The sequence below is a fragment of the Fukomys damarensis genome, unplaced genomic scaffold (genome assembly GCF_012274545.1).
Source record: "Fukomys damarensis isolate Sample0158 unplaced genomic scaffold, DMR_v1.0_HiC HiC_scaffold_36, whole genome shotgun sequence".
In the NCBI taxonomy this organism is placed as follows: Eukaryota; Metazoa; Chordata; class Mammalia; order Rodentia; family Bathyergidae; genus Fukomys; species Fukomys damarensis.
This window is the reverse complement of record NW_022900948.1, coordinates 41,117,921-41,142,917: the sequence shown is the minus strand read 5'-3', so window position 1 is coordinate 41,142,917 and position 24,997 is coordinate 41,117,921. Positions and strand designations below refer to the sequence as shown.

The 24,997-nt window shown below is 37.0% G+C and overlaps 1 protein-coding gene across 2 annotated transcripts in view; it reads right to left on the bottom strand.

Annotated features, from left to right (window-relative positions):
- Pbx3 (PBX homeobox 3) overlaps nucleotides 1-24,997 on the bottom strand; it is a 211,055-nt gene that overhangs the window by 10,828 nt on the left and 175,230 nt on the right. For both annotated transcript variants that reach the window (XM_010613549.3, XM_033759127.1), the window contains one exon: nucleotides 20,835-20,970. In XM_010613549.3, coding sequence (XP_010611851.1) covers nucleotides 20,835-20,970 — 136 coding nt within the window. The remainder of the gene's footprint in view (nucleotides 1-20,834; nucleotides 20,971-24,997) is intronic.

The following is a 24,997-nucleotide window of genomic DNA, read 5'->3' as shown; positions in this document are numbered from 1 at the left end:
AACAAAGAAAAAAACAAAGCAAAAAAGTAAAAAGTGTTTTCCATATAATAATGGGTAGATTTACTTTTTGGGTAGCTGTTTTATATTCTTCAGAAAGCTTTTTACTCATCCCCTCACTTAGAACTTTTGACTCTGGGGTGATTCAAATGTGGACTGAATCAAATAAGGGTTAAGTGCTCCGGACTCAGAGTCTGGTTTCAAATCCACTCTGCTACTTAACAAAATAAGTGATTTTAGACAGGTTATTATTATTTTTTAACACATCCTCTCACATGAAATAACAACGATAGTATATCTCCCTCATAGAATCGCTGGGTGCATTAGTGATTTGGGCACATGGTATTTACCAGATAACTATTAGCTATTATTATCACCCATGTTTTTTAGTGAAGAAAAAAGAGAGCCAGACCAAGGTGCTCAAAATCACACAGCAAAGAGTGATGAATACAGAATTCAGGTCTAGGACTCCTGTCAGCACTTTTCGTTTTTAAAATCAGTTGAGAAATGCTTACTGAGCCTCTTTATGGTCAGTGCTTTCCTAGGTGCTATAGGGAGATAAAAAATAAACATGGCTTCTGTCTGACTAACATGAAAACAACACTAGATGTTCAAGGTAATTAGCAGAGCTTGCAAGATGGTGATGATCTCACACTGAGCTGCACAGAACAGATTCTCAAGTGAAACAGGAATTTGTAGGAAGAGACATTCCAGCCAGTCTGGAAAATCAGACTTCCAAGGTAAAGAGGAACTAGAACTGGACCTCAGCCTCAATTCAGCTCCATTCCATAGTACTTTTATTACAATTCCACATTTCACAGACAACCTCCAGAAGTTCATGTTGACAAAAAAAGCCCAAAATGTAAGCTTCTGTCTACCTCTTCCCTGGACCACTCAAAATCCCAGATGATTAGTTCTCGTCTCTAATTTAATTTCCCTTCCTCTTCTTAACCTCTAAATTCTCTTTTTATGGCACAAGTAGTAAGAGCAATCATTCAAAAGCAGTGGTGGCAAACCTATGGCAAATGCATTATTTGTTTTTCTTTTAACACAAAAGACGTTAAGGAAGGGTTGTATTTTCTAAACTAAAAGCTCGTGCTAGCTTTGGCAGCACATATACTAAAAAATTCTAAACTAAAACCTCAGTATTCAGGTGTAATTGCAGTGTTCACACTTTGTGATAAGTGGGTTTGGGGTTGCAGTTTGGCATGCTTCTCTAAAAGGCTCAGCATCAACTGCTCTAAAGGAAGAGGCAGGGAGCAAAAGGTGGGAGTGTGGGGATGGGTGGAGTGCAGGCACTGCAGGACTGGCAGGCTGCTGAAAAAGAGAAGGGAGCCCATAGGCAACTCACACCTGTCCCACTCTGGGGCTCACAGAGTGCGGCTGAGGGGATGCAATAGCTGGAACTGAGCCTGAGATTCCTAGAACTGCAGAAAGAAACAGATTCCAGGAAGGCTGCCTGAGGCCGGGTACCTGTCCAAGGTCAACTCTGAATACTTTTATCTGGAATACTCCTTAAAGTAACTGTAAAACATCATGTACCTCTGCAAACATTTTTTTCTCCCTTACACATTTTAAAATTTGGCATCTACAATTTTTCATTATAAGTCTTAGTGTTGTAAACAATGTTATTCAGTGTGTCATAAATGTTGACATTTTAAAATAAAACTGTAACACTATTCTTTAAAATGTATCCAACCAAATACAAACAGCACAGCAATTCAATACCCATCACTTATTTTACAGATACATAAACCCACTGTTTTCTAAGCCTAGAATTTTATACTCTTCCTTTTTTGTTCCTGAAAGTAAACTTCCATTTCATTTCACTCTCATATCATTCTAGAGCAATACACTTTTATGTTTTATAAAAGATCTATATGGAAATTGAAATTTTAAAATTATTTTAATTTCCTGGAAGTATAAGTCCATACAGGTCTAATATTTCCTTCTGAATTAAGCTATCATTACAGTGAGTCTAAAATTGGTCAAAGCAATACAAATACTTATTTTGATAAATAAAAGTCCTTATTTTGAGTAATAAATGTAAGGTTTTATCATACACACACTTCTTAATCAGAGGGGCGAGGGTTTGTACACCATAAACAAAGGAGTTGGGGTTATCACTAATGTCTGATACTAGCCATTACTGGGGGCCCAAGAGGGCTTCACACTTTGGGGCAATAACCTTTGGGGTACCGAGTGGGAATATCCCTTCTTTTGTAAAATGAGAAAAGAACAGGTGGGAAGGGGGAAGGGGAAAGACAACAAGGGACATGATGCTCCCAGGACAGCGACTTTCAGTGGTGATGGGGTTTCAGGAAGGAGTACACAAGGAAAGTCAGCCAGAGAGAGCCTCAAAATCATGTACACTAAGTCCTCTGTGTGGAGTCCCTGTCCTTGCTGCCCTAAGTGATCAAGCTAACTCCGGGGACAAGTTAACTCCACTATGCAGCACAGTGTGGGGACCCCTTAGACAAAGCGTTTCTGGAGAAGACACTCTCCAACTCTAAGAGTGGGACTCACTCAAGCAACCATCTCCATGTGACACAATGACATTTGAAGCTAGAAAAAGAATAAATTGGTTGCTCCAGGAAATCAAAAACATTCTGATTAAAGAAATAAACCTAAGGGAGGGGTTTACTTATTTAGCATAACCTTCTTATTTACTTTTTATTTAGCATAACTTTTCTGGAGATATTCCAGCAAATAAATACATGCACTTTAGCCAGCAGTATTACTAAGAATTTATCCTGAGGAATTATTTAGAGATTTCTGTATAAAAGATATTCACCATAGTTCTATTTATGTGAGGAAAAGGATAAATTTATAGCATCTGTAAAATGAAACACAATTACTGAGTACTTATCACATTGAGGAAAATATTTATTGAGATGGAAGAATTATTTATAATATATTGTAAAGAGAAAAAGGTCCTTTGTTCATATATAATTTTTTGTAAAAACCATACATTCACAGAAGTACACACATGCCTGCAGAGAAAAAAGTACTAAGGCACACACACCACCATGTGACTATCATTTAGAGTGGATTTCAAAGTACAGATAAGTATAGATTAACCTCAGGAGTATACTCTGGGAAACACAACTGAGTGCAAACATCACAGAGTGCACTTCCACAAACTGAGACACTATGATGATCCTCGGTAATATAATCCTACAGGGCCACCTTCATATAAATGGTCTATAGCTGAGTAAAACATTATGTAGCATGAGACTCTAATTTCAATTTTTGTGTTTTCAAGTATCATCCAAATTCTCTTCAGATAAATATTAGAGTTTTTACGTGAGAAAAGTATTTTTCAGTGAATAATCAATGGGCTTTTACAAAATAGCTCTGAGAAATCACTTAATCTTTATGAGTTTAAGTACCAGGTCTTGTGCTGTTCCCTACAGAAGGACCAATCCCATTCATTCTTTATTTGAAGGATGTTGGCTGGCAGATTTGAGAATTGTGAAAATAACTAAAATCAGACACACTGAAAATTTCAAGTCATTAACATTTCCCAAATAGCTATGCATCTAAGAAAAACTCCATGTTCAAAAAAAGCTAAACCATCTACAATGTCTCTATAGCCTCTGAAACTCAATTAATTAGTTGTAATTGTATCTCACGTTTTCAGTTCTATCACTACATTTATTTATCATGTTAATAACAACAGTAAGCAGATGAGAAGATTATTACTTAAAGACATAATCTTCAAAAGGAAGAACTTTGCAGTTCATCCTCAGTGTTGTTTCCTCATACAAACTGTGTCAGGGAGGGGATCTCTGCCCTTGTTTACAGAAGCAGCTGACATGAAAACATCATTATCGAAATCAGCAAACTGAAAATTTATGAAGCACAAATCCTAGAAAAATTTGCCACTGTTTCCCCATGTTTACTTGTGATGCATACTTTATGTACTGTGCCTAATTAAATGTAACAAATTATGAAATGCTGAAATGCTAAGTCGTATAAAATGGAACATAGCAGCATATCTATGCGGTAAACAATTTTACCTCTTTCAAACAGTGTCTCCCTAATCGGTATGTTTTCATCTCCATTATGTGGCTCAATTTGAAATGAGGGATAGAAGTGAGATTCTGTTCAGTTTTTAAAGCTAATAGTATTAACAAGCTAAATCTCATTCTACTCCTCAAAAGGGTGTGCATTCCCTAGACAACACAGAAGACAGAAAAATTGGCTTGAGGGCTAAGCAAATGTGTGCAAATCCTAGCTTTGTAACTAGCCTGCCTTAGGAAAGATACAGAATCTAAGGTTCTTCTTCCTGGCAAACCAGACGCACTCAGGATACCTACTTTCATGGGGCTGTTGTAAACCTTAAGTGAGGAGTATGTTACATGCATGGGAGGTACCTGGAATATGCCAGGCACTCAATAAATGTTAGCTTTCTATGTTCTTAAAACAAACAAATTACAACAAACCCCTCCAAGGGCCCCTGGTGTACAAGCCATCCTTGCAAACTGCAGTGACTAAGGTCAGGCCACATTTTTCACAGAGGCTTTGGATTTTAGGAGAGCCAGTTCATACTCCCAGCACAGGTAAAGAGAAACAGGCAACACTAAGAGAAGGAAAGGAGGTGCACCCCCACATGCCTGAGCATAATGAACTTCCTACCAAAGAAGGGAATGCCCAGACTGAGTGCCAATCTGCCACCCACCTGATGTGCTGCTGTTCAGCACAGGCACAGGCAGTCTCCCTGTCCCTCCTTGCTCCTGCCCCAATCCAGCCAATCAGCAGAATGATGCACTGGATCTAGGATGTCTTGGCAACCTGTCTGGATGTCACTTAGATCTGTTTAAACAATGGCAGTTTATGGAGAGCCCACATGAGCCACCTATGTACAAGAAGTTTACGTGTTCTCATTTAACCACTAAAAACATCCTATTTTACTGATACAAAAACTGAAGCCACAGTTTATGTAACTTGCCTTTTCCACGATCTTATCTAATACAACCTGGTTTTCCTTAATACTCTTGATAAAAATATTAAAAATAAGACTATTCAATTTTCTTTTCCTAAACTATAAGGGGCACAAATGTATTCTATCTTTCAATGCAAAACATTTCAGCTCCTTTGCAGTTAAATGTGGGTCAGCCCAGAACCCAAACCATTTATTTATTTTTTTCTTTTAGAAAATAAGCTCCAAATTCATAACAATTGTCTACAAAACTGACTTTTGGAGCACAGTGTACTTCTAATAGGAGAACTGAACAAACTGAAATTCCATTCCCATAATATTTGAAATAATTTAAAACAGATTCACTTGTCAAGTACAGTCCTTTTTTTACTTGAGGCCATGAAACATTTTATTGCCATAATGTGCCGACATACTTACAGTTTGGCTTTGCCCTTTCTATTCTATGTATGATGGACTGATAACTGCTGGTGACATTCACAAAGAGGCTCATCTGCGAAAGTATATAAAACGTCAGCCTCTCGGCCACAGCACACACAGAACAGATGACACTGCTCATTCCCTAAAACTCAAGCTGAGGGCTGCTTCTAAATAATTTCAGAAGACATTTCTAGCTAAAGATTTTTTTCCTTTAAGATTATTTCTCCCATGTTAAAGAATAAAACTCAGGTATACAACTCAACAGGCTTTTCTTCACAGGCTTTAAGGAAGCCTCTCTTGACAGATTCCGCAATCCTGACACTACAAACTAGGAGCCACCTCCTAGGAGAACACTGAGAGGTTGGCGCTGACTCCCAGGCAACACATCAGCATCCCAGAGCTCAAACTCAAGGGTGCTCTACATAATGATGGGCCAGACTTTTTGCCACGAGATATTTAGTAAAAGGAAAAAACACTGAAACATTCAGAGTCCTACATTTAAAAAAAAAAATCCTACAGTCAAGCCGCCTGTTTAAGGGAAATCCTTATTTATTAAAATACCACTTCCAACCAAACACAGACCAATTTCTTTTTCTTTTTAAATACCCTGAAAAATCTCATTGACTTTATTTATATATTTTATCATTATTATATTTTGTTGTGCTAAGGCATGAAACCAGGGCCTCACACATGCTAGGCAAGTTCTCTACCACTGAGCTTTTACCCCCACCCTCTCAATGACTATTTAAATTGAGAATACTTACCCTCAAAAGGGATACTACCCTTTAAATATATATAAATATTTCTCACCAAAAGTGAATCACGTGCATTTTTGGAGTAAAGAATACACCAACATGAGGTCTACCAGAGACTAAGAACAGGCATACTACCCCTACTCCTCTAAGCTCTCTCCTTCTTGGAGCCTGTGAAACCTTGGCACTAGGGGCAGCACACTGGTGATATATGTGCACCTATGTTTATAGTGACACAGTTAGTAATAGCTAAAACTTGGAAACAGCCCATTTGCCCATCAGTTGGAGACTGGATAAAGAAGATGTGGTTTTTCTATAAAATGGAATACTACTCAGCCATAAAGAATGAAAAATTAAGAGTCATTCATAGGAAAATGGATACATTTTGAGGATATACTCCTAAAGTAAAATAAATAAGTCACACATGCATAAATACCAAATAGTTTCTCTGGTGTGAACAAACTATAATGGTACATAAGATCCTAATGGTATAATTGACAATGTGAAATAGGGAGAAAAGGGCTAAAGGTGTAGAGGAAGTGGGAAGGGTAGGGGAAAGGAAATAAGGAAAAGAAAAAAAACATGAGAAAATGAAAAAATGGAAATAAAGTATTTGCAAATAGTGAAGGAAGGAGGGGGTGAAGGGTGGGCAGGGGTAAGGAGAAAAAATGAGAACCAAGAATTGTCTTGTAAAGGTACAAGAGCCCAATGATGAATGTAACTGCACTGTATACCTAAAATGTACCAATTAACTCAATGAGAAAAAAAAATTTTTTCTCTTCAGCTATGTTTAACTAGCATTAAAACCCATCCACTGCACTCTTAATTTTAATTTTTATATTTTTTGAGCTTTAAAATTTCCATTTGATCCTTCCAGTTTCATGACAAAATTCTACATTTTGTCTTTATTTCCCCATTGGACATATTAAGCATAGCGATTGTAGATTCCATGTAGATTCATTTATTTTCTAGATCTCTTTGAGTTTATTCCTGTTGTCTGCTGTTTCTGTACATGCCACCATAATTTCTTATATGTTTATTTTCCTGATAGTGTGCCTAATGCCATATTAGCTTTCTTTATAGATACAGGTAGAAACTTGGGATAATGTTCTCTTTCTCCACAGAAAAGCTTTCATTTGCTTTGTCCAGATATCTATGAATAAGAACAATCTAATTTCAAGAACTGAAGTATCTGGAAAGTAAGTTGTCCAAGAACCATTTATTAAAGAAGACATCTTTCTTCCAGTGAAAGTGTTTGACCCCTTTGTCAAAGATAAGGTAGCTGAGTGTTTTTGGAGTTGTTTCTGCATCTTCGAATCTGTTCCATTGATTCCAAGGCCTGTTTTTTGCCAGTACCATGCTGCATTTTCTTTTTTGGGGGTAACAGGGATTGAACTTGGGACTTTGGGCTTGCAAGGCAAATCCCTGGCCCACCATGCTGTTTTTATCACTATAGCTTTGTAGTATAATTTCAAGTCAGGGATTGTGATGCCCCCTGTCTTGCCTTTGTTGCCTAGAATTGCTTGCATTATTCTAGGTCTCTCCTGGTTCCAAATGAATTTTAGGATTGTTCTTTTGAGGTACACTATTGGTATTTTGATTGGGATTGCATTAAATCTGTATAACAGTTTTGGAAGTATGGCCATTTTTACTATACTGGTTCTGCCTATCCAAGAACAATGGATATTTTCCCACTTCCTGATATCCCCTTTAATCTCCTTTTTCATAGTACTATAGTTTTCAATGTAAAGGCCTTTACCTCCTTCATTAGATTGATTCCTAAGTATTTCATCTTCCTTAATGCTACTGTAAAAGGTAATATTTCCCTAATTTCTCTCCAGTGAGTTTGTGTGCAGAAATGCTATTTATTACTCAGTGTTGATTTTGTATCTTGGTATATTACTGAATTTGGTTATTACTTCTGGAATCTTTTGGTGGAGTTTTGCGGGTCTTCTATGTAGAGTATAATGTCACCCTCAAATAGTGATAATTTAACTCCTTCACTTCCTATCTTTACTCCTTTTCTTTCTCTTGTCTAGTTACTCTGGCTAATATTTCTAGAACCATACTGAATAGCAGTGGTGATGGGGGCTTCCTTTTCTTGTTCCTGATTTTAGAGTGAAAGCTTTCAGTTTTTGACCATTTAGTATGATGGCTGTTGGTTTGTCATATCAGATTGAGATAAAAAAAAATCTCTATTCCAAAAAGAAAAACGTTGTATTTCAATTTTCTGTAGGGTTTTATCATGAATAGGTATGAGTCTTTGTCAAATGCTTTTTCTGCATCTACTGAGATCATTGTGTGGTTTTTGTCCTTTATTCTGTCAATGTGGTATATTATATTTATTGATCTGCATATGTTGAACCATTCCTGTATCTCTGAGAAGAATCCTACTTGGTCATGGTATACAGTCTTCTTGCTGATTGCTGCATTCTGTTTGCCAGTGTCTTCTGTATCTATGTTCATTAAGGAGATTGGCTTTCTACATGCAGAAGATTAAACCTAGACATGTATCTCTCACCGTGCACTACATGCATCAAAGACCTAAATATTAAAACAGAAACACTAAATCTGATGGAAGATAGGTAAAACTCTTGAATAGATAAAACTCTTGAAGACATAGGTATAGGCAAAGACTTTATTAACAAAACCCCAATCCCACAGGGAATATTACAAAGAATCAACAACTGGTATCTCATCATATTAAAAAGCTTTTGACAGCAAAGAAACTACCAGAGAGTGAAAAGACAACCCACAGAATGGGAAGATTTTTTCACCAGCTATTCCTCAGACAAAAGGCTAACATTTAGAATGTACAGTGGATCCTCAAGTTACAACTGGCCTGACATACAAACAACTTGGGTTAATTAGGTTAATGAAAGATTCATTTACCACTTGTTATCTATAGTGTGTACCCAGGTAAATATCCAGATTTCAGCTGTATTAACTTACAACCAACTTGAGTTACAACCAGCCCTTGAGAACCGAACAAGTTTGTAGTCAAGGGTCCACTGTATAAAGAACTCAAAAAAACAGACCCCTCTCAAATTTAAACACCCACTCCAAAAATGAGCATCTGAAATGAATAGACTTTTTTTCAGATGAAAAAGTATGAACAACAAATAAATATATGAAAAAATATTCGACATCACTGGTCAATGAGAAATGCAAATGAAAACACTGAGATTCCATCTCACTCCAGAAAGAATTGCTATTATCAAGAAATCAATGAACAACAAATGCTGGTGATGCAGTAGGCAAAAAGGGATCCTTCTCCACTGTTGGTGGGAGTATAAATTGGTACAATCAATATGAAAACCAGTATGGAGATTCCTCAAAAAATTAAAGCTGGAGGTTGCATTTGATCCACCTCTTCCCCTTCTTGGTATCTTCCTAGAAGAGTTAAAAGCCCCATACCACAATGACATATGCATACTCATGTTTATAGCAGCACAATTTGTAATAGCTGAATCTTGGAAACAGCCCAAACGCCTATCAACAGATGAATGGATAAAGAAGATGCAGTTTTTAAATACGACGGAGTACTACTCTGACATAAAGAAGGATAAATTTGAGACATTTCTACGGTAAATAGAGGCACCTTGAGATCATACTTTTAAGTGAAATAAATCAGATAAACATGTTTAAATATCACATTGTTTCTCATGTGAGAAACTGAAAGTGTAAACAAAAACCAAATGGATAACAGATATTGGGAAGTAGAAAGAAAATGTTCAAATAGGAAAGGAAAGAAGGGAGGGGGGAGGGGAAAGAGAAGGAAAAAACGAATAGGAAAAACATGGAAATAAAGCATTTGTAAATAAGAAGAGGAAGAAGGGTTGAATGGAGGGAAGGGGAATGGGGAAAAAAGAATCAAGACATGTACAGGTACAAATTTCCTATGATGACTATGATCATTACATATATCAAACGTATACCAATCAAATTAATTTTAAAAAAAGAACAGGTATTTTTGTCACTAGAGGTGTGGCTTAGAGCATGTGCTTAGCAAGTACTAGGTCACAGGTTCAATCATTAGTGCGTGAGCATGCACGCACATGCACATACACACAAGAACTGAGGTACTTTAAAGTAGAAGTAGTATCTGTTAGTGTTTATTTTATTTTTTGGTACCGGGGATTGAACTCAGAACCTTGCACTTACAAGGCAGGTGCGGTGCTGCTAAATCCCCAGCCCTGTTAGTGTTTATTTATAATACACTCTTACTGCTAAGATAAAGCCCCAAAAGTCTGAGTCCTAAACCAAAAACAATGGGAAAAAATGGCCTCTTTGGCAGGTTCTAGACCAATTCTCTCCCTCTAAGCACTGCAAAGTTGCTTAACCTCTCAGCCTTTTAGTCATACTCTCAGAACTGGCAAATGACCTAGGGAAATGTACTTTCTTGTAGCCTTATTTTCTGTTTATCTGCAAGTTTCAGGTCCTCAACAACAAATTTAAGTAGATGACAGATCCCCAAAGTTACATTGATAACCTTGACCTTTCTCAAGTTGTATATCCAAACTGAATATTTTCCAACCAAGATACTAAAGATAATGCAAATGTGGCATAACCATCAAAAACCCTTAATGTCTCTTTCATTCATCTAGTAAGATCACCATCTTCAGCTGTCTAGCCCAGGCACCTCAGCTATCTTTTTATTACTAGTCTCTTCTCACATCCATCTCCAATTCTTTATCCTATCCCCAATCATGCCTATACCTTCAAAACCGTCCCTCATTTTCACTTCTAGTGACTTCAATTCTCATTGTTTCTTGTCTGAATTATGCTAATACTTTACTACTGTCCTCATTCTAGAGCTTTCCCCTTCAAAATGATCTTACACATTGGTGCTAGAGTTATCATTAACAAATCTGATTAATATACCCCCACCTCAGAAATCCTTTTCCTCATTTTATTTCATAGCTCTTATAACACATAAGAATAACTTCTCCTTCTGTCCTAGAAATTGAACCCAGGGCTTTCACATTAAGCTACAACCCCAGCTCTGTTTTTAATTTTATTTTTTTTACCTTGATGCAAATCTTACTAAGTCCTTAAGTTACCCAAGCTGGGTTCAAACTTGTGAGCCTCCTGCCTCAAGTCTCCTGAGTAGCTGGGATTACAAATATATACTACTACACTTGGCTTGACATTATATTATTATAGTTCTTATAGTAACATGATTACCTAACATAATTACTTACATTATACTGGTTAATTAACATAATAGTACCATATATCTATATCTATATATATATATATATAGATATATATATATATGTCTGTATAACCTTATAATTGAAGACCCTCCCCAATAAAGTTCAATCTTGACTTTCTAATGTTATATCCTGGTACCTAAATCACTGATTCAACAAACATTAATTGAATGTCTAGGTTCTAAACACTGATAGGCATTAAGACTGTAGTGCTGAGGGCCGGGGATTTAGCTCAGCGGTTCGGTGGCCTGCCTCACAAGCGCAAGGACCTGAGTTCGATCCCTGGTACCAAAAAAACAAAACAAAAGACTGTAGTGCTGAATAATCAGCAGTTGCTATCAATATGGAGCTTATCATCCATTAAACAATTCATGATTTGGAATTATAATCATGGTGTTATGAAGGAAAATAAGCCATGAGAATAAAGAAGAGAGGATATGAACTTGGGATATCAAGGAAAGTTTTCTTGTAGGACCTACACTTGAAGTGAAGGAGTAGAAAAATGGCAGTGGTGGCAAAGACACAGAATTCTAGAAAGGAGAAAGAGCATTAATTACTCTTTAATAAAGTCTTCTACTACATTTGTAATGGGTACTTTGTCAGGTGCATTACCTCACAAAAACATCCATAATTCTATGAAGCACATCCAAATAAGGGGGGAGGCAGAGTGAGGTAAAAATGCCTTGCTAAGCCGATGGAGCTAAGAGGGTAGGGAGGGGCTGGATTTGAGTCCAAGCCAGTCTGAGACTTCACAGAGGCTGCCAGCCCCACTCTAATAAGCCCCACATACCTACACAGGCTCCAGCCTTCTTAGCCTGTCTTCCTAACATACATACCTTCTGCTTATGAAGTTTCTTTTGCTTAGAATACCCTTTCTCCCCAATATCTTCCTGTCAGAGTTTTATTCAACTTTCTCCAGGTTCCACATGGATCATTTTCTTAGAGGCCCTTTTCTGATCCTATGAGTAGAGAGTAAACTCCTTCCCACACTTGTGACACTGATATGCATGTGTGCATTCTTTCAGCTATCTTTTATTTTCTGACAGAAGCATGTCTGGACACACACTCTCTGAGAAATCTGACATTTCTGAAGAACAATATCATATTCATCCTTCCTTACCACAGTGTCTGACACACACTGTAGTAAGCACTCAGTACCTGCTGAGTGAGTTGGGGAAACAGCCAAAAATCCTGATTAAGTACTTTTGGCTGGATCAAATTAACTTACTAATGTTTGCAGTTGCTACTCTCAAAACCATATTCACTTTAGAAAAACAATGTGCTCTCCACATCCTGACAGAAGAATCAGGAAAGGCGAAGCCAACACAAGAGAGAAGGGAAGGTTCAAGAGCACACCCGGAGAAGGCTCCTGAGTAAGACTATCAGAGAATCAACAGAAGTGGAGGACCAAGAGGCTGGAGTGTGAAGTGGGTTCTGATCTGGAGCCTTCACCCTTGAGCAACACTCTCCATCTTCCGCTCCCTCCTTCCTATGTGTGAGCCCCAGGAGGCTGCCCCACAACCACCCAGGTTTTGGGCCTGTTGCGGGCACGGGTAGGAGAAAGAGGAAGGGAGGGAAGTGAGGTCAGAGTATCTGCTCCAACTCCCTCCCTTTTTCTCAGGCTTCACATACCACCTCAGACATAGGTTCTGGTAACCCTTATTGCATCTCCTAGGGCCAAAGGAGTAGTAACACAATATATTACCAACATCTTTGTGGTTTCTTACACTCTACCCACATTTCTGTAAACAGTCACTTCATTCAACTCTTCTCAAATTATTCTAATTTGAGTGTGCCATCTGTTTTCTACTGGGACTCTGCCTTATAGATTAGCCTATTAGCCTGACATGCCTTGCAAAAGCAAAGCAATGCTTTCCACCAGGAGGAGAGAAGGCAGGAGGAAGGCCTGATAGGAATATTCATTCAAATGGAAGATGGGAAGGACCAGGCAAAAGAAGATGAAGAAGGCAAAAGCTGGAGGCCCATAATTCTAATGAAGATTTCTATAGGAAAAATAAAAAACATTAAGTCTAACATGGAAATTGCCCACCTGTAGGTGCCACATCAAATGAGTGTTAAGAGATTTCTTCAGCAAAATCTATACTAAAATAAACTCAATATCTGACATTACTGGAACAGCCTTAAGACCATGCTAATCACTTTATAGAAAACTACTACCATCACCACAAATCTGAGGCTTCCCTTGTTTTCTTTAGATCTTGCCAGAGTGCTCAATCTGTACCAGTGTCACAGCATCCTCAAAGCTCTCATGGTTTTACAACCTACTCTTTTACTCTTGCACACTCTTTAATGATGTCTCACCTCCACAAGGACACACAATGCCAGGTGCCTTCCTTTAAGACAGTGTGAAAACTGCTTCAACAAAATAACTGCCATTTCCTTTAGCTTGCCTCTAGTTTGCCAACTGCACACTTACAGTAGAAATCCACTTCTGCCTCTGTCTGCTGCCAAAGTAACTGAAACAGCTTTTATGGACAGCTGAAACGTACTGTAATCCTTTTTTTTTTTTCCCTGCTCTAATTATTATGATGGGCTTCTTCTTGTTTTAATAGATTTTTTTAATAAGGAAATCTTACTTACAAATTTTAATTAGCTTACTGAATATTCGCTGCTTTGGAATAAGTAGTTTAATGAGTAAGGAGACCTCAGGCTGCTAACTAGCCTAGAGTCTCTACTGTAGCCTAGGGGGAAAATGATGAAGCCCTAGTGATGCAAGTCCAAGCCTGTGCCTCACAAACCCGGACTCTGCAGCCTGGACCCCGGGCATGGATGAATCACATTGCTGGGGAAAAAACAAAGTAAAATTCAGTTTTTCCCTTTTTATGAAGAATCTCCATGTAAGAACCTTCTCCATTCCACTAATCACTGAGCTTTGTAAGCTTTGTCAAATTAGTCCGATAAACTTTAGTTTACTCATCTGTAAGAGTTAGATCATAATGTTTTCCACATTGGATTGTAAAAATATGTCTTGTGTGTGAGTTTAAAGGTTCTAAAATGTTACTTGAATGAATGAATGAATCCTAATGCTGTCACTTTAACCTCTTCCATTTCAGGTTCTCATCTGCTTGGGGAAAAAAAAAAAATCAATCCTTTCTTTACTATATATTTCAATTATAATAGCAATAAAGAATAAATTAACGTTTTTCATTCTAAAAACACCTAGCAGCAAAGGTAGGGCTAGAGTCACTCAAATTCAGAACTGGAATCAGGAGAACAATGAAGGCTTTTGTGGCTTAAAAACTTGAATAATCAATGCAACTTAGCTATATTCCAAAAAGTGAAAGCATAGCAATATCTGCTCTGCTAATTAAGAATATGTGACAATTTAAGTATGATTCTTGGTGCATATGAAATTTGAAATCATTTCTTCTTTTGTGAATTTTCAGGTCATTATGTAAAAGGGGAAATCTAGCTTACTCAAGTCAAACTAAGCCTTAAGATACCAGAAAATCCAATTCTGAATTCAGCATGAAATTCTATATTGACATGTTGTAAACTACCATATCACAAGTTAATGTAAAACTAATATAAATTATAAAATTTGTGTCTACCCATTCCTGTTTGTACTTATATATGATATATAATATATATCATATATATTAATATATATCATATATTACATTTTTTAATTTTTTTGTTATCAGGCCTCAAATTTAGGACCTTGTACTTGCAAGGCAGGTGTGGTGCCACTGAGCTAAATCCCCGGCCCTATATATACTAAGCTTGAAAACCTCTAGTGTGTATTAAATTAGAATGTGCAGAATCAAACTCCTGATTCCCCCATCCCTCAAATCCCGCTTCTCCCAAATCCTTCCCCACTGTACTCCTTCCTCTCTTCAGCCCAAAACTGCTAAATCCTTCCCTGCCTCTCTTTCTCTTATACCCTAAATCACCTATCAGTAATCCCTTGTGGCTGTACTTCCCAGCCACATCTTGTCCCTCTGCTCTAAGACTTCCCTCACCCCAATGTCCTTAGCCTGAGTTACTCAACTGCATGCTCACTGGTGTCTCTGCTTCTCATCCTTGCCTCCCACTGTCTATCGTCAATACAGCTGCCACAGGGATGCTATTAAAACTTAAGGTGGTCACTTTTGTTTTCCTCTTGCTCAAAGAAAGCGAAGCCCAAGTCATCACCATGACCAAGAAGGCATCATTTGGGCTACAAAGCCTCTTTGATTACTTCCTCCTTGCACCCTTGCTCCAGATGCTTTTCCCTCATGGCTAGATCTGTATTTGCTTTACCTTCTGCCTGGAATGTACCTCACCATCTGTGCACAAGCCTTGCTCAAATGTCAGTACCACAAAGGCACGTTCATTCTTGGATATGTAAACTTCTTCATCAAGTAAAAAATACATATTTTTAAAAGCTCCGGTGGCCGGGCGTGGTGGCGCACGCCTGTAATCCCAGCACTCGGGAGGCTGAGGCAGGAGGATCACTGTGAGTTCGAGACCAGCCTGAGTGACATAGTGAGTTCCAGGTCAGTCTCACTACATAGTGAGACCCTGTCTCAAAACACCAAAAAAAAAAAAAAAAAAGCTCCATAATCATAAGCATAGAAGCTTGATTAATTTTCATAAAGCAAAAAACATAAAACTAGCACTTAGATCAAGAAACACTGTTTCCTCTTTCCAATCTCTACTTCCTTAAAGGTAACCACTATCCTGACTTTCGTTTTTGTTTATTTGAGACAGGATCTCACTATGTAGTTGAGACTGACCTGGAACTCACTATGTAGCCCAGGCTGGTCTTGAACTCACTCACAGTGATCCTTCTGCCTCAGCCTCCCAAGTGCTGGGATTACAGGTGTGCACCACCACACCCAGCGACTATCCTGACTTTCAATACCTAAGGTTACTTTTGCCTGTTTCTGAACTTTTTACAAATGGATTCATGACTTCTTTAGCATTGTGCAATTATATATAGTTGTGGTTTACAATATTCCAAATACTCCATATTTATTTAAGCACTTTCCTTGATAGACATTTAAATTATCTCTAGTCGTAGTTACTATGAATACTAAGACTAAGGATATTCCTGCATGTATCTCTTGGCCTATGTTATATACAAATTTCTATAGGGTAGATCAAGAGTTTTGCCCAGTAATTTCACTGATGCCTCTCCCAACCCTAGCACAGTAGCTGGCACATTACATGCATTACAAAAACTACTTGTTTCCATTTTAACAACTCTGATATTTAGATTTTTAACTACCTTGACTTACACATGTAGGTTTATAATGTATACTAATTAAATCGATTCCTGTCAACCCACTATTAAAATTAAGAAATACACTATTATTTTTCTATATGCCATTGTAAATAGTTTGGGATTGTGCATGCATACATGTGTGTGCACAAGTGTGCATATGATGAAGTTATTACTAAAAATTGAATTCAGGCTTGATGTCCACCAAAACCTAACAATTATTCCCATGTTACAGGCATGTTCCAAGTTAGCACATATAATTACATGCTAATTGAAGAACACAAAAGGATCTGTCGAATGGTAATAGTATCCAAATAGCACCTAGAACTACCTTTCCCACACTGTAGGAACAAATATTTGTTAGACATAAGGAGAATCACCCCATACATTAAAAACAGCTATGACTTTGGGACATCTCTTATTGTTTGCCCACTCTGCATGGATCTCCCTATTGCTTCCATTTTTAGTAACACAAATCTTTATGCTTCAAAAAACTTGGAGTTAAAGAGTGGAAGAAAGGGGCTAGGGTGTACCTCAGTGTTAGAGCAACTGTATATAGCATGTGCAAAGCCCTGGATGCAGTCTCCACAATGTATTTTTTTAAAAATGGAAGAAAGAAACTTTAAAGGTAGGACATCTTACGGGAGCTGGTCTATGGAGCCTGATATTGTTGTTTATCTGATAGTGTAAAGGTATATAAAAAGGACTACCTCAGAGAGTAAAGAATTGGTTACATCCAGCCAGATGTGGTGGTGCCTATCAGTAATTCCAGCACTGGGAGGCTGAGGCAGGAGGATTGCAGTGAGTTCAAGGCCAGCCTGAGCTACACAGTGATTTCAAGACCAGTCCAAACTATATAGTGAGACCCTATCTCAAACAACAACAATAACAACAACTAAAATAAATACACTTTAATACCACTGAGACTCTGAATGTCCCTTCTGACCCCATCCCACTGGACTCTATCAGTCTTTTTCTCATCTTAAAAAAAAATTTAACTACACATACTGTCCCCAAAATACTTGATAAAAATGGTATCACATGATATATAATCTGTAACTTACATTTTTCATTCCTAGAATCACTAGAATTGACACACTTCTCTATGCATGGTGCTCCATTGGGGCACTGACTATTCTTTTCCCTTTACCCAATAGACAGCTGCTTGTGTGACATTTTTTGGCTATTTCAAACAGTGTCTTTTGATAAACACCACAAGAGGTAGTTTCACTCTATGTGAAATTATGGGTTGAATGGCATGTGCATGTTCAAATTTATAAGATAACACCAGAAGTTTTTATAATTAGCTCTAATAATTTACAATCCTATCAGCAAGGTAAGGGTTCTGCTGCTACACAGGCTTGACAATCCTTGCTATGATTGGACTTAGAATGTTTTGCAAATTGAAGAAATAGAAAATGTTATTTTGCTGCAGTTTTTAAATAAGACAAGATCTTTTCATGCAACTGACTATTTAAATATCTTATACTTCAGTATGATTTATATTTTAAACAATGTTTCCCCTTTTTAAAATGGTTGACCTGTCAGGTCTGAAACAGAAAAATCACTGCATTTACCTCTAACCAACCTAAACAAAATGACATCAATTTAAAAGGATAGCAACTGCTATCTCCAATGGTTAAAATGATAACATCATTTCATCTACTTCAGAGGTCTGGGGGGAGGGAATTGTAGAGAAATTAATATTTTAGACAGAAAGTAGGTAAATATTGGAAACTGTCAATAATTTAAACTGATACATGAACTGACTATTGAAATTCTATTTTTGAAAGGTTGACCTGGAGGAAAAAGGGTGAGAGAGTTTGATTTTTAGATAGATAAATAGACTTAGGTCTATATTACTTGGACTTTTCTTCCAGTAATTGTTAAAAAATTTCAGAATCTAACCTGCAGAAATCAAGTGAAATGCTCAAGTGAAAGAATATACATCTATAACTTCTTGGGAGCTTCTTGGGAAACTGAGGCAGGGGAACTGCATGAGCCCAGGAGTCTGAAACCATTTTGAGCAACATAGACTCAATCTCAAAATAAACCAAAAACACAAAAGCAAAAAAAAAAAAAAAAAAATAAAAAAAAAAAAAAAAAAAAAAAAAAAAAAAAAAAAAAAAAAAAAAAACCAACAACACAAAACCTCAATGTGAAATATAGTAATTAACAATTTTTAAAAAAACTTAGAAAGTGTGTTCCTAGCATATTTTAGAAGCGAAAATCTTATTACTCAGAATAGTCAGAAGGAAACCTTTTATCACTTATTCTACAAGTGCATACTGAGTATACCCAAAGTGCTAGGTCCTATAAGCTAATGAAAAATCCACTGTAGTGTTTTTTAAAAAAATAATCAATATTATTCTCCATTGGTATATATATTATAGAAGTGTAAGAAACACAATGTAAGCAGAAAAACACATTAATTTAAATAGGATCCACAACATTCAAAGTCTATGTTGGGGGCACAATGAGTGCTAGAAACTAGACTTGGCTTCAGCAGCTGGTGTTTACCACAAGTCTAATCCTTCCATTATGTATGGAGGAAATACACACTCCAGACAAACCCAAATAAAGTGAATATACTTCTGATTTGGTCTTCTCTGTCTGATCCAGCATATTATACTCAGTATTTCAAGATGCAGTGACTATTACAATATGTAAACTAACAGTCAAGTTTTCTGTAGTGCGTATCATCTTTGTGAGCTGGCAATCCAAATCAACTGTATCTGTCCCACTCCAAACTGTCCAAGAGGAATCAAGATATATCACTAAGTCCAAGAGAGAATGACAATAAATTTTATGTGAAATCTTAATTATATATAAAATCAAAGCTTCCTCTGCAGGACCGATGAACAACTATGCCAAAATAGGGGCAGAAAATCATCTTAAACTCAGTCCTTTTCCCTTTAAATGACAAAGACTTAAAATATCATATAAGACCCTCTCTGGAATTTGAAGGGGACCTTTAGATTCTGGACTTCTGATGCACACTAGTAATATTTATTTGGAAACTGCTCTTACAACTTGGATCATGTGACTTTTAGGGGACACTGAAATATCTGCCAAAATTAGCTTCTTCTTAAGTTCCACTGTGTAAGAAATGGTTGATAAACTATCACTTTTGTATGCTATAAATTAATGCCATTCAAATGTCAATCTGTAAACAAAAATACAAGTATTTGAATAAAATTTATTTTAGTGTTAATGCCAGCGACACACTGTCCTTAAGTATCTATGAAGGGATTAGCTCCCAACTCCTCCCACACAAAGGATACCAAAATTGGAGGACACTGAAAAATTCTCACATGAAATTACACATACAATTTGCCTTTAACCTTTGTACATCCTCCTGTATATTTAAATCATCTCTATTTTGCTTATAATACCTAATATAATGTAAATGCTATATAAATAATTGCTATACTATATTTTTCTAAACAAGAAAAAAGTCTATATACATTGAGTACAGATTATTTCTTTCAATGGATAGGGACAGGCCAGGCATGGTGGTGCACGCCTATAATCCCAGCACACGGGGGGTGGGGTGGAGGGAGGGGGGGCTGAGTAAACATCAATGGATAGTGAGGACTGACTGTACTTATGCTTTAAGGAAGGAAAATTGTTTGAATACTAAAGTATCTTCAATCCTCAATACAAATACCAGCTTCTCTGATAAAAGCTAAATATATTGCTGTTATTAGAAGATGTAAAGAAAGTTCAGAGCTACAAAGAGTACAAATGGACGAGTACAAAAGAGTACAAAAGAATAACAACTCTGACTGGCATAAATCTAATATTTCTCTTTAACAGAAACAAAGAAGGAAGCAAAGAAATTCTTGGGATCCAAAGATTATAGCATGGTTACCAAAAAGGGGCTTAGTGAATTCCTCCAAGTTTTAACCAAATATTAAATTTTCTTTTGACAGCAAATAATTTGGCCTCTCCAGTTGTAGAAGCTTAGGTTGGTCCTCTAAGTCAGGGAAACCAGGACTATGGTCCATTTGCTGAAGAGTCCATGTTCAAGCCCTAATTATAGAAGATTTACACTCAGGACTAGAGAGAAGGAAGAATCTTCATTCCTTGCCATTTAAGGTTTTGTAAAAATTAAGCTTTAAAATCTTGCATAAAAATGCAGAAATATCTAGATTTTATTTCTATCTTCTTCAATGATGAACAATTTGGATATGGCATTGTATAAGGAGACCCTAAGGCAGGAACAGGTTCCCTGTATCAGAGGAGAGCAGGACAGACCCACGGGGGTCCTCTCTCACCTGGGACACTGTGATGCTGCATTTCTTGGCCAGCTCCTCTTTGGCTTCTTCACTGGGGTAGGGGTTGCTGAGGTGTGAGTAAAAATATTCATTCAAGATTTCTGTGGCCTGTTTACTGAAGTTACGTCTTTTCCGTCTATGACAAGAGTGGGAAAAAAAGAACTAGTTACATTCAGCATTAACCAAAAAAGGATAGATTAATTAGGATAATAAAAAGTAGATTTCTATTTTTAAGCATTGTTAGGGTCTACTTTATCATGATGATATGTAAATTATGCTCTGGACATCCTCCAAAGCACTAATCCAACTCATTTCGAGACGTAGGATCACTAAGAAAAATACTAGAAAGTGAAGCATATTGAATTTAATTCTTTGATTTATTCAACAAATATTTACTGAGGACCTAATATGTTCTATGCATTCAATGAAGATCCACAGGGAGCAAAAGAGATAAGGTCCAAATAGCTTACAGGCCATTGCAGGATGGGGAGAGAATTAGAAAGATGGAAGAAGAAAGACATTAGGCAAGGGTCACAGAAATCAATAATGGTGGCCATATCGAATATTATGAAGGAAAAGCAGGAGGTGTTTAGCAGGGAAATGTAACCCTAACTATGGAGACAATGAGATCTAGAATACAGAGAAGTTGACAAGATACAGGGGAAAAGGCTTGGGCTAAGGAAATGATCCTAAAACAGCAAAGAACTCGCAAGTCTAAAGAGCTAGAGGAGGAGCACAGAGAAAGCCAGGAAATCTGTGAGATGTGTCTGGAAGAATAGGAAGGGCTAGATTAGAGAGGCTTAGAAGATCTCATAAGAATTTTTTAAAATTTCATCTATGTGCAATAAGCAGCTATTAAAGATTTTAAGTTTTCAATGTTTTAAAGGATTATTCTGACTCCTGAGAATGGTTCAAAGAAGAAACAAAAGGAAATGCAAAGACCATTTAAAGAAATGACTGCACTAGTGAAACTGAAGATGATAGTAACTTGGCACAGGATAAGCACCACAGAAATAAGATTCATGATGTATTTGAAAGGTAGAAGTAGTAAAACTTGATGATGAATTAGATGGAGGCAGTGGGTGAGGGAGACAGTGAAAGAAGAAAAAATATATATATACAGCAAGGAAGCTTCCTAGGTTTTTCTGCTTAAGTAACCACATGAAGTTAAGTATGATTTCTTCATAAGGGAAAAAGCTGAGGAGAAAAATCTTTTTGTTTTGGTGGCAAGGAGGTGGTAGAGTATCAGAAGATCAAGTATTCACTAATGACATTTCAAGTAGCAAAAAAAAAAAAAAAAAGATTTCTATTTTGTTTTTGTTATTAACATTTTTTAAAATTCCTGTCTGAAAATTAGAATCTGCCAGGTTTCATTTTAGATTAGATACTCCAGTAACTGAAAAACGCTTTCCCTGATAATTTTAATTCTATCTTCTCAAAAAAATCTTAAAATCTTCTCAACTATACTCAGAAAAGATAGCTATGAAGGTGTGTACTGTGTGAGACTCCTCTAATCACCATGATGTCACTAATGTGGCAGGTTAAGTATGCAATCCATGTTTCAACATTCAGGGAGAGTCAAGGGAACAAGAAATCTAGGTCTGATCAAAACATCTCAGGTTTCAGTCCTGAAATTTCTTAATTTCAATATTTTTTTTGAAAGTAAAACCATTGTTTCCTGGGAGATGAAGATGAGATTCAAGATCTATTTGAGGATTAAAATCAACAGGATATGATGATGAATTGGGTGGAGGAGGTAATGAGGGAAGAGGAGGATAAGAAATACCCTAAGAAGAATAGCAATTAGCATTTATGCAGGAATTACACGTGGCTTAAAAAGAAAGACAAGAAGTAGGGAACACACTGAAGAGGCAAACTCTGCTGTACAGATGGTGGGCAAGCAGGGTGGGAATGGGTCAAACATTCAGACATTTCCTGGCCAATAGATGATGTGTTAAGCCTACACAATAATGATTTGCTCATAAAAAAAATGTTTTTGCATTTTATGAAAAACTGGAAGATCAGCCATGAAAAGCCCACACTGGCAGAAGGCAGCTGTGGACACTAAAGTCTGAGTAACAGCTGTCCCCCTTAGCTCCGTTATCTGTCCACTCTAACTCTTACTCTGGCATCCCACTCTAGCCACTCCACTCAATTCCACTGTATGTAATATTTAAGTTTGTGAGTCTGTATCCACAATCTAGAACTCAATAACAAGGCCAGCATAGACAGGAACAGATGCCACAAAGGTACTGTTTGGGATGTAGAGATATATGAAAGGAGAAATGAGAAGACACCTACCTAATAAAGCAAAGAGGTATGGCCCACACGTATTTTGCCTAGGGTCTAACTTTCAGCCAAAAAATTTCAGAAAAAAAATTTATGAGCAGAACAGAAGACTACACCAAATATTCTGGCTGAGTCCAAATTAAAGCACTTCTACCAAAAGAGGAAAAGACCCACAAAAATTTATTTATTTGTTTAGGTACCAGGGATTGAACTCGGGACCATGCGCTTCCAAGGTAAGCAGAGGAAACACTAAGCTAAATCCCCGGCCCAAAAATTTATTCTTGAATATTTTGTTCTGGTACATGCTTCAGTCTGTCCAATTATCAAGAAAACCTGAGTGTGGCCATCCAGAAAGGCAAAGTGAGAGAGGGAGTCACATATTGGAGGAGCATGTTTGCCTAGAGCAGAACAACCTTTTGTCTCACAGCAAAGGGCTTGCTGAGAGACACTGCAAAAATACATGGAACTGTAGCTCAGCTACTTGCATTTCCTTGAAGTCATAGGAGAGAATACAGTCATTATTTATTTTTTAAAAACATCCTGTAAGAAATGCCCATTAAGAGTCTCCCCTCAGTTTCACTGCCCCCAGGGTTCACCACACTCTAAGTGGCTATGCCTCAGGCCAGTGTGCAGTGGTGCATCAGTCCCAGCAGCAGGTCCCATCAGCATTACAATGCTACTAACAGCAGCCTCTGTGGTAGAAGTGATGTGCTCTTCCACTCTCTCATTCTGGCTCTGCTCATGCTAGGCCCTTAACATACTTTTTCTTCAAGGAAGAAAAATAAATCATTCAGGTATATACATTATGAATGCTATTAGGTAAAAAATACATGTTCACAAGAATAGGAAAATATCAGCAGAAATAAGGGTAGCAAGTGTGTTATGAAGGATCCCTTCCTTTTGGATGAACTTTTAAATATCTTTGTTACATAATACTTATTAAAGTGCTCAAATTTGACAATTTTAAAAATGTTTGTTTTCTGATCCTACCTCTTTAACCCTGATTTCAGTTGTTAAAAGTGTTAAGTGAAAATATACATAATCTTGTCAGTCAATAATTAGTTACTCATTGTAGCTGTTACATGTAAGCTATTTGCTATAATTGAGGGGAATACAAATGTGTCTTGCCTTTCAGTGGCTTTCAGATTAACTGGGGAAGGTATTTTCCAGTTACTGGAGTAGTCTAATAGAGGTGAAAAGAAATTCACGGAAACCTGCAAGAAAAGGAGGTAAAAAATGTTCCAATTTTGATCTATCTTTCCTCTTCAGAGAAATCCTTAGGAGATAATTCTAAAGGTCAAAAGAATTAACGCATAAAGATTTTCATTTAAAAAAAAAGATTTTCATTCAAAAACTAGCTTTAATAAAAGCCTAAAATTGCACCTTTTGCCCATCATTTTTTCTCTTTACCTTTTTCTTCACAGCACTCATCACCCTATTATATTTAACCACACTATCAAATAGAACAGTGTATTTATTTACTTGCTTCTTGTCTATTTGCTCAAATAGAATGTAAGCTCAGTGAGGGCAAGTATACTAACCTGCCTTGTTTATCACTATATCCTTAGCAGGATTAAGTATTTGTGGAAGGAAACCAGAAAGGAAGGAAGCAATTACAATGAAAACTAACAAAAAACAATGTTAAAAAATAAACTAATGCTAAGTAAATTATTTATGAACATATCCATCTGGTAAACTTCAACTATCTAAATGTTACTTAAAATTATTGTGTATATTAAAGACTATTTATGTATTTGTGGCAAAAATTATGCACCAAAATCATTTTTTAAAAAGTCTATGAGAGCTGGGGATTTAGCTCAGTGGTTCTGGCACCTGCCTTGAAAGCACAAGGGCCCAAGTTTGATCCCCAGGAC